This window comes from Neofelis nebulosa, chromosome 10 (genome assembly GCF_028018385.1).
Source record: "Neofelis nebulosa isolate mNeoNeb1 chromosome 10, mNeoNeb1.pri, whole genome shotgun sequence".
Lineage (NCBI taxonomy): Eukaryota > Metazoa > Chordata > Mammalia > Carnivora > Felidae > Neofelis > Neofelis nebulosa.
In genome coordinates this window covers 114,172,454-114,185,348 of record NC_080791.1, presented here as the reverse complement: position 1 = coordinate 114,185,348, position 12,895 = coordinate 114,172,454, and the positions used below count along the sequence as shown (strand labels likewise).

The 12,895-nt window shown below is 69.9% G+C and overlaps 2 protein-coding genes across 4 annotated transcripts in view; both read left to right on the top strand.

Annotated features, from left to right (window-relative positions):
* TNNI2 (troponin I2, fast skeletal type) overlaps positions 1-12,895 on the top strand; it is a 309,296-nt gene that overhangs the window by 292,696 nt on the left and 3,705 nt on the right. The gene's annotated exons all lie outside the window — the stretch shown is intronic.
* SYT8 (synaptotagmin 8) lies at positions 6,963-12,703 on the top strand. Of its 3 annotated transcripts, XM_058690060.1 has the most exons (11): positions 6,963-7,219; positions 7,445-7,543; positions 7,750-7,805; positions 10,428-10,538; positions 10,642-10,820; positions 11,201-11,299; positions 11,426-11,593; positions 11,668-11,835; positions 11,937-12,042; positions 12,140-12,273; positions 12,378-12,703. In XM_058690060.1, the coding sequence occupies exons 4-11, from the start codon at positions 10,445-10,447 to the stop codon at positions 12,609-12,611; spliced, it is 1,182 nt and encodes a 393-aa protein (XP_058546043.1). In that variant the 5' UTR covers positions 6,963-7,219; positions 7,445-7,543; positions 7,750-7,805; positions 10,428-10,444; the 3' UTR covers positions 12,612-12,703. The 3 variants fall into 3 exon arrangements, with proteins under 3 accessions (XP_058546043.1, XP_058546040.1, XP_058546041.1); XM_058690057.1 differs by lacking the exon at positions 7,750-7,805 and having other exon boundaries at positions 6,964-7,219; XM_058690058.1 differs by lacking the exon at positions 7,750-7,805 and having other exon boundaries at positions 6,964-7,543.

The following is a 12,895-nucleotide window of genomic DNA, read 5'->3' as shown; positions in this document are numbered from 1 at the left end:
AGTGACCATCACTGGGGGCCCGTGTGGTTGGCCCCCCAGGCTCCTGGGGCAGGCGCTGCTCCGTCCGGCGCTGGGGGCAGAAGCAGGCTCAGCCCCGGGGCTCTGGCCTCCGGCGTCCTCTGCTCTTCCAGGGACTGGCCTGGACCCTTGTGGGGTCTTGTCACATCCCACCAGGGTCACCAGATGTGCAGGTTACAGCCTGGCCTGTGGGTGGAGCTGCTGTGGCCCCTGGGCACCAGGTTCCACGGCCCCATCCCCGAGTGTCCCCCAGGCTTCATACTTCTTCTGCTTTGTCTCTCGCCGGGTGGGCCAGAGTCTCTGGCTGGTCAGTGGTGCTCCAGGGTCACCTGCCTGGCCCTCGGGCCCACACCCCATTCTGCCCTGCAGCCGGGCTGACCTGAGGGGGCCCCGGTGTCCGGGCACACAAGGTCCTGCCACCCAGTAAGGCCGTGGGGGAGCGGGGGTTTCAGGGACCCCCATTCCTTGTGGCCAAAGGCTCCCGGGAGAACTGCTGGGCCGTGGACCACGGAGCTCCCTGACCGGCACCCACATGTCACCCCCGAGCTGGCCTCGGGCATGTCCACTCTGGCTGGTCCTCCGGGCCTCATGTCTCCAAGACTTCTCTGACCTCAGGAGTCGGGCCACAGGGAGTCAGACACGGGGTTGAGGGTGGAGGGGGGCCAGAGTGGGGAAGCAAGTGGAGGGGGCCGCAGCAGGTGGGGTCTGAGGTCAGCCCCTCGAGGCCGGTGCCCATTCTCTGAGGTCCCCGTCCTGGGACGCACGGCCTCCACAGGAACCGGCCCCCGGTGGGGAAGGGGCTGTGCGGGTGGAACCCTGCCCCCGCCCCCAGCACCACCCCCACAGCAGACGCAGCCCTCCTGGGTGTGCACGGGTGCCCTGAGCCCCTGATCTGCCATCGTGTGGGCCTGGTTCGGTGCCCCTGAGCCCCAGCTCTGGGAGTTGACAAGCTGCACTGGGGGGTGGGCCTGCTTGGGCCTGGGGAGTCCCTTTCCCCAAGGTCAGGGTGAGGGCTGGAGTGGCGGTCTCTTGCTCCTGGCTGGGTCCAGTTCAGAGGAGGGCAGAGAGGACAGAGAGGCCCGAGGGGCTGCTAGAGGCCGGGGGTGGGGCCGGGAGGCCAGCTTAGGAGCTAGAAGCGCCCCCCACCCCAGACCAGCGAAGGCTCCGGGCCTGTAGATACGGCTCGGACATGTGGAGTTGGCCGCTGGCCACGTGAGACCCCATGTGCTGTGGAGGCAGCCCGGCCCGTGCCCGATCGCACCCCGGCAGGAGAGCCGTCTGCTCCCGGGCCAGGGCAGCACCTGCAGAGGTCCGTGTGTGACTGTCCAGCGAGCAGGAGCTGGTGGGCTTTGTGGGACCGGGACTCCATCCCCCCACCCCCAGAGCAGGCTCATGTGCCGGGACAGCGCGAGGGCAGGGAGACGAGCCTTCTGTGGGGATGCCGGGGCACTGGCATGGCCCTCCCCAGGCAGCCCGCCCCTGCCCTGTCCCCTCTGGCCACCTCACTGCTGTCCTCTGCCATCTCCAGGCCCCACCTGCCCCCACCCCCACCCCGCACCCCCGCCCAGGAGCCGCTCCTCTGTCTGTGAGCCGATGGCCTGGCCTGGCCTGCCCCAGGGCCTGGGTGCCGGGTGAGGTCCCTGTGTCTCCCTGTTTCCTTGCTCTTTCTCTGCCAACCACACAGCGACTCTATCCGTGGCCTTTGATGCCTCCATATCCAGGACTTCAGGTGGCCCTCTGGCTGGGGCGGGAAGGGGGGGTGCTGGGCAGAAGGCCTGAGGTCAGGAAATCAAACCCCATTTCGAGATGACCCAGCTTTCCCGTGTCCTGCCTCGAGCTCGTCTGGGGGCAGGAGGGGTCGCAGGGTGAAGGCCGGTTGGGCAGGCATCTGGTCAGACCGGACCCCAGGACGGGGCTGCGATCCAGGAAGAGGGTCCCCGAACGGCGATTCCGTGGGGAGGGGCCCCAGGACGGGCCTCTGGGAGGGTCAGGCAGCGGCCTGTGCTGCAGGGGCCAGCGAGAGGTGTGTGTGCACAGAAGGGGGCGCCCAAACGCCTGCCAGGGCGGCTGGGCCCGGGCCGGGCGGCAGGCGGAGCCAGGCTGGGCGGGCAGGGAGGGTCGGGCGGGAGCCGGAGGTCAGGCCGCCTCCAGGAGCGGCCAGCGGACAGCAGGGGGAGCTTGGAACCTGACTGATCCGGCCCTGCCCCGGCCACCCCGCCACCTCGGCCCTGGCCCGACCTCCCAGGCAGGGCACGCTGAGGGGGCCTGCGTTATCCAGGGGCCCCCCGGCCGCCCTGGGGGTGACAGCTGGGAGGCTGGCAAAGGCCCAGGAGAGGGTACCTGCGGGGAGGGTCCTGGGCCGGCCAGCACTTCTGGCGGCCACCTGCAGACCGCCAGCTGCATGCCGCCAGGGAGGCCAGGGAGCCCCGGACACGCCTCACGGGCGCCCCAACCTGAGCGTCGGCCGGGGCTGCGCAGGGACCACGGCGGGAGTGGGGACCTGCTGGCGGCCCCGCCCGCTCCTGAGTCTGTTATGAGGCATCACAACCCTCGCCCGGGGTCTGCACCTGGTGGACTTTCTGCGGGTGTGTGGTCGCTACAGGCTCCGCGTGCCCACACGTTGTCCCCACCCGACACGTGTCCGGACCCCGAGAGGTGGCCAGGACCTGGCCACACACCCTCCCGGGGCCCCCCACCCTCGCTCGGGGCAGCACGGCCCGAGGTCCCCCCGCCACCTCCCACGCCTGTTTGAGAGTGGTCTCCTGTGCATCTTGCCAGAAACCTGGGTCGGCCTGCCACACACCTGGGGGAGGCTAGGGGGCCGCAGTGGCGGTGGGAGCAGGGCCGGTGGTCAGGCCTCGCGCGCTCCAAGGCAGCTTGGGAAGGGGCAGGCCCAGGGTCCAGGTGATTCCAGGGCCCCAGAGACTGAACGAGGCAGGCGAGGACAGCAAGGCGGGGACGCTCCAACCTGGGTGGGGGGAGCACTGGGCCTGTGGGGTGCTGAGAGAGGGGACCCCACTGGGCAGGCCCACCCAGAGATACCCCGGAGAATACAAGCCAGCCTCCCTCCCACCCCGGGAACCCAGACCAGAACGTCTGGACAGACCCCCTTGCACCCCTCGCTGACACCCAGGGAGCCTGCGTGCCCCGGAACAGGCTTCCCGCACGCGGGAACCCTTGGGGGCACGTCTGGGTCCTGGCTCACCGGGGAACCCCTGGGAAGCTGGGACAGCTTTGTGACCCCCAGGAACCCCCCGGGCAAGACGGGTCACATGCACAACCCCCTCATACTCCTGACACAGGCAGAGAGACAATGGGGGCAGAGCGAGGCCAGCCCCAAAAGGGGCCGATGGGGAGGGGGTGTGAGCAAAGGGCCCATCTTCCCGTGGGCCCCACGGCACCCAGGGGACAGGGGTCTGCGGCCCCCGGAGGCGGTGTCCCCCGAGCAGCCTCCGCCCCTCCCCCTGGCCTGCGACCCCGGACGCTGCCCCAAGCCGAGGCGAACAAGTCCCTGCAGACGGGCTGCCCCCCGCCCCCTTCCCGGCGGGAAACGGCAGACGCGGTGGAGGGGTCTAGAACGTGTGCCCAGCCACTCCTGCTGGCAGCCTGTCCAGGACATGCGCCGTGTACGGAAGGCTTTGATCGCGTGCTCCCCAACCGCGGGGTCCCCGCTCTCCCCTCCGCACGGTCACTCCCCACCCCTGCCCCCGCTCGCCGCCCGGCCAGCGATGCCAGGGTTTGCATTGGCGTCCGGCCAAAGCCCGGAATGTGCCTGCTGGCTGCGGGACAGCTGTTCCTGGAACAGAGGCGACAAAGCACAGACTGTCTTTGAGACGTGGGCGGACGGGGTGCAGTCTGCCCAGAGCCACGCATGAATAGAGCACACAGGCTCTGGGACAAGATGAATGGGCTCACACAGGCCGGACACCCGTGAATGGGCCCCCAGGCGTCCAAAGACGCGGTGGAACTTGGAACCGGCTGGCAGGGCCTCTGGGAGGTGTGGGGTGCCGCCGCTGAGAGCACACGCTGCTAACAGCCCTGGCGAAAGGGGACCAGAGCAAGAGCGCGTGGGGTGCGGGCCCTCGGGAGGGGGGTGCGAACCTGCAGTCAGCACACCCCGGTGAGCAAGCCCGCGTTCACCATCAGGGTGTCTCCAGGCTCCTGGATGTGTCTGTGCACCGTCACGGGGTGCAGGTCCCAGACCCTCCGTGATGCGGGGTCACATCCCTCAGACGTTCCGGGCAGTGTGGGGGCTTCAGACCCCCAAGGGAGGGGCACTGAGCCCCCCGGCGTTTAGATGGCAGGGAGCAGCCCGTGTGGACCGAGCACCAGCCCAGCACAGAGACGCCGGGACAGGCCTGGACGGGCTCCCCCGGGCCAGACGCCCCTGACCGGGCACCAGACGTCCAGAGACACCTCGGGCCTACGTGAGCGGCGGGCGCTGGGGGCTAGGCCGCCCGAGATCCTGACGACTTCAGTCGTGCCGTGCGGGAGCCGGCCCGCCGATGCCCAGGGCTGGGGGTGGGCGGCCCAGGGGCCCTGGAAACTGGGGGCACAGTACTTTCAGGTCACTGGCAGGTCACTGAGATGTTTGGGGGACTGGGGCACAGGCTGTGCGGACACTCAGAGACTCAGAGCCACGGGTCCCCGGGGCCCAAGCCTTCACGTGAACGGTGTGGCCACGCTAGGAAGAAGGGGGAATAGAGGGCCGGACCCTAATTCAGAGGAGGGTGGTGGAATCCGGAGATTCGGGGTGGTAGGACCCCGGCCCCCATCCGTTCAGGTGAACGAGGGAGGATCTCTCAGCCCTCAGGTGAGCTGACGGCAGGACGGGCCAGTCGCCCAGAGCCACGCAGAAGCGGGGCGGGGAGGCGCCAGCTGTGGGGACCCAGACGGGGCCGTCAGACTCGCAGGCAGGAGCAGGAGGCCGCCACCTCCCGGGACCCGGCTCTCGAGAACAGGTGCTACGGGCCTGGGGCCCGAGGCGCCCAGGTGAGGCACGATGGGGGGCTCCGGGTCCTTAGTTTTCCGGGCTGAGGGGTGTACCCCCTCGGGCTACAGAGAGGCCCAGAGGGCGGGCTGGTATAGGAGTCACCCCGAGGCCCCAGGGAACGGGGTACGGTCCGCGGAGCCTCCAGAGCAGAATCCACGAGTTTTCCGTGACCGGCCACCAGGCTGTAGACGTGGGGTGGGCAGTTGGGCTCTCGGGCAGAGGAGGGTACGGGAGCCCAGGCGCTCCGACCAACAGGGTTCCGGACCCACTCAGGCTCATGGGGTACAGGACCCGTACACTGCAGTGAACGGGGCTCAGAACCCAGACACTCAGAATGATGGGGTTCAGTTTCCACACGCTCTGTCATGGGGTTCAAGACCCCAGGCATGACCCCATCATTCTGAGCTCGCGGGAGGCCTAGGACGGGTGTCCCAGACACCTGGGCGGGCCCAGCACACAGATGAATGGCGCACACGGCCACAGACGAGGGTGATATGCGCGGGTAGGGGTGGACCGAGCACAGGGCGTCCGAGCCACAGGAACGAGGCCACCGGGGGGCCTGGCCCAGCACTCAGGCCTACAGGAGACATGTCAGTGCAGGACTCAGGTGCCCACGGGGCCAAGCGGTGAGCAGGAGAAGGGGGCCCACCGGACCTTGGCCGCCACGGTCCCAGGAGGGGCCCCCAGGGCCCGGGTCACGAAGAATCCCAGTTTTCGGACCTGGGAGCTGGATTACAAGCTGTGCTCGCAGTCGGCCGCGGAAGCGGGTGTCCCCTGAGCGTCCAGGTGAGCGGGGAATATGCACCCAGACCGTCCACAGAGTGGGAGTCACACCCCCAGAAATCCAGGCAGCCCACAGACTCCCAGAGGAAGGGGGCAGAGGCGGTGTGGGTCACAGGGCTGGGGCAAGGTGAGCGCGCGGGGCCCGCGGGAACGGGGGGCGGCGGCCGGGGTCAGCGCGGGCAGGGTGCACGCGTGCTGTCCTGGCACGTCTCACGCTTCTGTGCCAGCAGCTCCCGGCCACCCCGAGCCAGCGTTCGCCCTGAGTTCCAACCTCAAACATTCCCCAGGCAACCTCAAAGGAAGCACCCCCGTCCAGGAGCCCCGCCAGGGTCTCCGTGCGGCTGTCGGCTGCCAAGCCGCCGTCTCGGGGGCCGCAGGGCTGGCCGGGGGCTGCCAGCTCTGTTTGGTTTTCCCCTTCCTGCCCTGGACGCTCAGACGCCCGTCTCGCCGTGGAGGCGCCCGTGTCCTGGGACAGGCACAAAGGCCCTACAGTGGGGCTGGGGGGGAGCTGCGCACGGGGCACATGTGCTCACGCCACACCAGGGCCCCGCGGCACGTGCGGCCGGCCTTGCTTCTTCCCCCCAGAGCACGGGCGCCTGCCTGCCCCCCAACGGCCTGCTCCCGTGGCCCCGAGGTGTCAGCCGCTTCTCCCAAATCCCCATCGCCGGGTAGGACCAGGAGAAAGCGCCGAGCCCCTGGACGGGGGGGGGGGGGGGGGGGGGGACGCGTTCCCAGAGCCGCGCGTGACCGGCACGTCCACGCACGCACACGCAAGCCCGCCCCCCACCTGCAGCGTCTCCCGAGCGACCTCGGAGCCGGAGGCCGAGCCTCCCGGAAGTCCGGCCTGACCAGTCCTGCCGGCGGCCCCCGTGCCACCGGCTCTCCTGTTAAGCATTAACCAGCTCTACGTCTGGCCGCGGGCAGGAGTGGGTTCAGAGAGTCGCCCTGGCCTGGAAGGGTCACTCAGGGCCGGGCCCGGGGAGGGACCTGAGCTGGCCAGAGCAGAGAGGGCGCTGAGGTCACAGGCCCCGCTGGCCCTGTCAAAGCAGGAGCTGGGGGTGGCGGCGGGGGTGGGGGGCTGGTCCAACAGACACCCAGAGCTCTGGGGACAGGCCAGCCTCGCCAGGGGCACAGGCATGGATGGAGTGACGTCCAGAAGCCCAGGCGTCAGCAGGGCAAGGCAGACCCAGATAGTCGCCTGGTGACGGCTTGCCCACGTGACAGTGCGTCCGGGCCAGCCCTGCCCAGCACGAGCCGCGCGGTTCTGGCCGGGCTGTGGCCTTGTGCCTTTTCGGGCAGCACCAGAAAGCTGCACTCCTCCAGACCCAGACGTCCCTGGGGCTCAGGACACCCTCCTCGGGGTGCAGAACCTTCTCAGACCGGGTCCGGCCGTCCCTCCCTCCCGCTTCCCGGTGTTCAGCCCAGGTGGGCGGTCAACCCCTTATTGCCAGGCCTCCGGAGGACCAGAAATGCCCCCGTGTCCCCTGGAGGGACCCCTGGAGGTGGCCCGGAGCCTGGACGCCTGGTACCTGGGTCTCAGGGGGGACCCTCCTCCCAAGGGAGTTCCCTGATTCCTGAGGGCCAGCAGTTCCGGCCTTGAGGTGGGGCTCCCCGAAGCCCTGCCTCTCACATCCCTCCCCCACCCAGCAGACTCTCTCATTCACTGGAGGCCCGGCCACGGCTCCTTGCGTGTGCTAGGTAGAGAGGAGGCCTGGAGGCCAGGCCGGCCGCAGGAAGTTCAGGCAGCAGGTGAGAATTTTCTACACCGGGGCGGGGGAGGTTGTGGTGACTGTCACCCCAACAACATCTGGGGGAGCCCTGCTCTTCCCGAGGGGGAGACTTGCTCCCTCCCACAGTACAAACAATGCCAGCTGGGCTGTTGATGGGGGGCAGCGGTTGGCTTGACTTCCGTGGGTGCCCAGCCCCAGGCTGACGTGGATCCCTCCACCTGGCAGAGTCGGGGCTCCCGAGTGGGAGAGGCAGGGTGGACCCAGCACAAACGGCCTGGCAGGTCAGGTGGTCGGAGGGTGGGGAGTCACGGGGAGGGCTTCCTGGAGGAGGTGGGGCTCACACAGGCCTTGAAGGGCGAGTAGGGTGGGGTGGCATGGAAGGAACATCGAGCGTCAGCACAGAGCAGTGGGAGCCAAGCTGGGTCCGTGCACACAGGTGGCCACGAGGCCGTCCTGCTCCACAAGGAGCCTTGAGGCCGGATCTGCACAGCGGCGGGAGGGTGTGTCCCACAGCGGGTGGCCGGGACAGGGACTCCACTTAGGAAGGATGCCCAGCCCCCTTCCTGGGGAAAAAGAGCCTTAGCACTAGAGAGGCTTTTCCCTGCCGGGTCACAGAAGAGGGAGCAGGGGTGGAACCCGGGAGGGACCTCCGGCCTCCTGGGCTGTAGGCGGGAAGGCCCCTCCCGGAGGTGGCTCCAGGCCTGGAGGGCGGCGGGGGGCGCTGGGGTAGGAGAGCCGGACAGCCCTCCCATGGCCCCCAAGAGTCGCCCTTGGGTATCTACCCCCCCTCCGGGGTTCCCGGGCACTTTCCCAGAAGCCGGACCTGCTGGCTGGGTCCAGCGGAGCGGCCGGCGCCACCTGGTGGCGGCGCGCCTGCCTGAACCTGCACCACCATGGGGGCCTGGCGGTCCTGAGGGACCCTGTGCCTCTCCCAGGCCTTGGGGTCCTGCAGCCCTTGTGGCCAGCCTGCCCAGGGTCCTGGGACCCTCTAGGGCCAGCTTCCAGGCATCTCCTGCGGTCCTGGGGTCAACCTTCCCCAGGCCGGCCCAGGAATCCTGCCAGGCGAGCAGTACTCGTGCGTCCGTGCCCGGCCCCGCCCCCGCCCCCGTGCAGGGGCGGGGGGAGGGGCACACGCACACACCTACACCCGCAGGTGTGCGCACACCCACAGGCGTGTGCGCACACACAGGCACGCACGCGCCGGGATTCTCCAGCCGACAACCTATCTGGAATTCTCCACCATAAAAACCTCCAGTGGAGCTGTTCCAATCCCAGAACACACACAGGCCCTGGTGTTTCCGGAAGGTTGGCTCCCGGGGAGCTGGGGGCTCCGACCCCCTGGAAGCCCTCAGGCCATCGAGCAGACCTGGGAGTGTCCTTCAGGGGACATGGGGCCCGGAGACCTGTGAGCTTCCACGGCAGGGGCTCACCCGAGGGGCCCCCGGCCACACCCGTCTCCATACTTGGTGGGGCCCGTGCAGAAAACTTGCAGCCCCTCGTTCAAAATGGTTACAATTTCCAGAGTGCGAGGGCGGGCGTCGGACCAGGCCCGGGGCCCTTCCCTCTGCGTGCGGGACCTGCCTCCACGTCCCTTCTCGGTGCTGTGGCTCCATGGGCCTGGGCCTCTGCTCCTGTCCCTTCGCCTACTGGTCTGTGAGAGGCCTCGTGGGGACAGCATGCACACAGCCCCTGCAGGGGTGACAGAGCCGGGCCTGGGGGCCGGGCCACCTGGGGTCTGGGCGCTTCCCCGCCTCTTTAAGCAGAGGCTCCATCCACAGCACACGGAAGGGCTGGGGTGGTTCTGGGAGTGAGGCCTGGGCGCCGTGCAGGAGCCGGGGGATCCAGGCCGGGTGCCTGGTGATTCCTGGAGGGGGTGGTCCGGCCTGGCCTTTGTGGACAAACAGGAGGAGGCCCCTGGTGGCCAGAACCGTGACTTTGGCCACCAGTGCTCCCCGGGGGGGTGGGGGAGGGGGGGAGGAGGAGCTGAGCCAGAGAGAGACTTCCGCGGGTCTGGGGTCCCAGGATGCCCCGTCGTGGCACTGGCCCCCAGCTCAGAGCCCCACGTCCCTGACGTGGGTGTGCTCCCACCCCAGGCCCCTGGCAGGGAGGCTACACCAGGCCCACTCCCCTCCCACCAGCAAGAAGGGTGGCAGGTCGGCAGGTGGGCAGGTCCGGGCAGCGGCTGCTGAGTCAGTTTGCAAGGAATGTTCTGGCCTCTCCCAGCTTCACCCTGTCCCTGCCTGCCCCCACCTCACCCTTCTCCCCAGGCGTGGCTGGCGTGGCGCCCAGGCCAGGAACGCATCTCCAGCCCAGGCTTGCTCGGACCAGCTCCCCCCAGCAGTCGACCCCCACTGCTCCCCCTGCTTGCCCCCATGACCTCAACAGAGCCCCGGTCCCTCAGAGCCCCCACCCCCACGCTCCCAGGTTACTTCCCGGGCCAGAGGGCCCCCCTTCCACCGCCGCCCCGCAAGTGTGAACAGGCTCCACCTGTGTGACGGAGAACCATGGCAGGCCTGAGGTCAGGGCGGGGGTGAACCGGGACCCCAGCGACAGCCCCCAGGCAGATCCCAGGGCCCAGGGGAGAGAGGCCGGGAGGGAGGGGGCTTCCTGGAAGAAGAGGCTCTGCAGTGAGGAAGGCCTGGCCTGCTGGGCTGGGGGCTGGGGGCTGGGGGCTGGGGGCTGGGGAGGCAGCCAGGAGGCTGGGCCTGTGTCTGCAGAGCCGGCCGTCTGGCCGGGGCCTTCCTCCCTCGGCTCTACTCACAGCCCTTGCCCCCAGCTACCCCGGGCTGCCTCCTTGCCCAGGCAAACCCTGGGCTGATGCTGCTGGGCAGATGGGGTAGTGGGGCCGGGGGCCGCGGGGCCGTCCCCGGGCGTGACCCGGCCACCCGGGCGCTCTGCTCCAGGCCAGCAGGAAGGGGAGATGGGGCGCCCCCCAGACGCCCACAGCACCCTGGCCCCGGCGGGCACCACAGCTGTACCCGGGCTCATTCCGGACCTCATCGCCAGGCTCCCCTGTGAGCTGCGGGATGCCCAGCAGGGGTGTGGGGATGGCGGGCCCGGTGGGGGCAGCTGCTGTCCACGGATGCACCTCAGGCCCCTTTCTGTGCCCTCCCCCAGGGCCCAGCTGGGCGCTCACGGCCATCGCTGTGGCTGCCGGCGTCCTCGCCGTGTCCTGCCTCCTCTGTGTCGCCTGTTGCTGCTACTGCCTTCTCCGCAGCCAGGGCTGCAGGAAGAAGCCCAGGGGCCAGGAGGCTGTGGGCCTGGGCGGCCCTCAGGGCACCACCAGCATCCACCTGGTGAGGGGCACCAGCTGCGGGCTGCTCAGTCCCAGAGGGCAGCTCAAGGCCCAGGCAGGGAGGACCCTCCCGGCCGGGGGAAGCGATGAGCAGAGGCGAGAGGAAGGCAGTGTAGGAGGGAGGCCCCGAGCGCCAGCCCCAGGGGTCGGGCCACGGGGAGCCACGGAAGGTCCTTGAGGAGGGCAGTGCCGCAAGAACGGATGTGGGGGAGGCACATCAGTTAAGGCCTGTGCCACAGAACTGAGGATATGAGCCGTTCTGTGGCCTGGTCTGGAGGTAGGTGCTTGGACCGCAGACCTGGGGCTGGGGCCCGGGAGGCCCAGGGCTGCCACGGGGGCCCGGTCCCAGCAGCCCCCACCTCCTATCCCCACCCGCCCCAGGTGCAACCGGACGTGGAGAGCTCGGAGTCTGCCCCCGGGGGCCCCCAGCACTGGGGACGCCTGCTGCTCTCCCTGGGGTATGACTTTGGAAGCCAGGAGGTGAGGGGCCGCCTCTGCAGGCCCAGAGGGTCCGCGGGCTGTGTGCAGGGGAGACGGGTGCCGGGCGGGCGCTGGGCGCGGGGCCGCCCGGGGACGGCCCCCGGCTGAGCAGCCCCTGGCTCCCAGATCCAGGTGGGCCTCAAGCAGGCCGCAGACCTGAGGGCCGGGGGCCAGGGCGGCACGGCAGACCCCTACGCCCGCGTCAGCCTCTCCACGGGGGCGGGGCACATGCACGAGACCAGGGTGCATCGTGGCACGCTGTGCCCCACGTTCCACGAGACCTGCCGCTTCCACGTGCGTCTGGGCTGAGGAGGGGTGCGGGGGGCCGGGGCCGGGGCGAGGGGACCCGCTCACACGCTCTCCTGCAGGTGCCGCAACGCAAGCTGGCTCGGACCGCCCTGCGGGTGCAGGTGCTAAGCTTCAGGCGGTTCTCTGCCCCCGAGCCGCTGGCTGAGCTCAGCCTGCCGCTGGGCACCGTGGACCCGCAGCACGTCCTAGAGCAGTGGTACCAGCTGGGCCCGCCGGGCACCACCGAGGTGAGCCCAGGGACTGCCGGACTCCGGCCTGGCCCTGCCCGGGGTGCCCCGGGGGTCGGGGGGCGGTGGAGACCGAGGCCCCCCCATCTCGCTGCCCGCAGCCCGAGCCCTCGGGTGAGCTGTGCCTCTCGCTTCGGTATGTGCCCGGCTCGGGCCGGCTGACCGTCGTCGTGCTGGAGGCCCGAGGCCTGAGCCCGGGGCTGGCAGGTGAGAGCCCTCCCTGCCCCTTCCACATGGAGAGAGAGGGAGCCCTGTGCTTGGCCCTGGGACCCGGGATGCCTTCTGACCCCTTCTGCCTGCCCAGACCCCTACGTGAAGGTCCAGCTCATGCTGAACCAGAGGAAGTGGAAGAAGAGAAAGACCTCGGCTCGGAAGGGCACGGCCGCCCCCTACTTCAACGAGGCCTTCACCTTCCTCGTGCCTTTCAGCCAGGTCCAGGTGGGCTGCCTGGAGAAAGGGGTGGGAGGGGCGGGCCCACCCTTGGGGCCAAGCTGACCCCTGTCTTTCTCTCCCTCCCTGCCCTTCTGCCCGCCTCTGCCCAGAGCGTGGATCTGGTGCTGGCCGTCTGGGCCCGGGGCCCGCAGTTCCGGGCCGAGCCCGTGGGCAAGGTGCTGCTGGGCGCGCGGGCCTCGGGTCAGGCCCTGCAGCACTGGGCCGACATGCTGGCCCACGCCCGGCGGCCTGTTGCCCAGTGGCACCGCCTGCGGCCCGCCGGGGAGGTGGACGGAGCCCTGGCCCTGAAGCCCCGCCTGCACCTGCCCTTGCCTGGCTCCTGAAAGTGCCCTCGGGCCTCGGCCTCCCAGGCTGCGGTGTGGGCGCCTGTCCAAGCCGCCCCACGGGACCACTAATAAACGCCTCCTCCCGTTGCCGTGCTGTGTCTTTCCTGAGCCCTCGGGGACACGGTCGGGGCAGGGGTTCCGCCGTCACCGCTGTGGGGAAAGGACCCGAGGCCTCGGGGGGTGAAGGGGTCCCCTCCAGGCCCCATGGGGACGGTGTGAAGAGGTAGGGAGCCCTCTCTGTCAGTGGGGCTGCAGGGACAGCGTGGTGGGAGGTAGGCTGG

Bases quoted from the DNA above. Each gene is read 5' to 3' on its own strand.
- SYT8 (XM_058690060.1), top strand. From the start codon at position 10,445: ATGGGGCGCCCCCCAGACGCCCACAGCACCCTGGCCCCGGCGGGCACC. The intron at 11,594-11,667 runs GTGCGTCTGGGC...GCTCTCCTGCAG, and splicing joins ACGAGACCTGCCGCTTCCAC to GTGCCGCAACGCAAGCTGGC. The intron at 12,274-12,377 runs GTGGGCTGCCTG...GCCTCTGCCCAG, and splicing joins TGCCTTTCAGCCAGGTCCAG to AGCGTGGATCTGGTGCTGGC.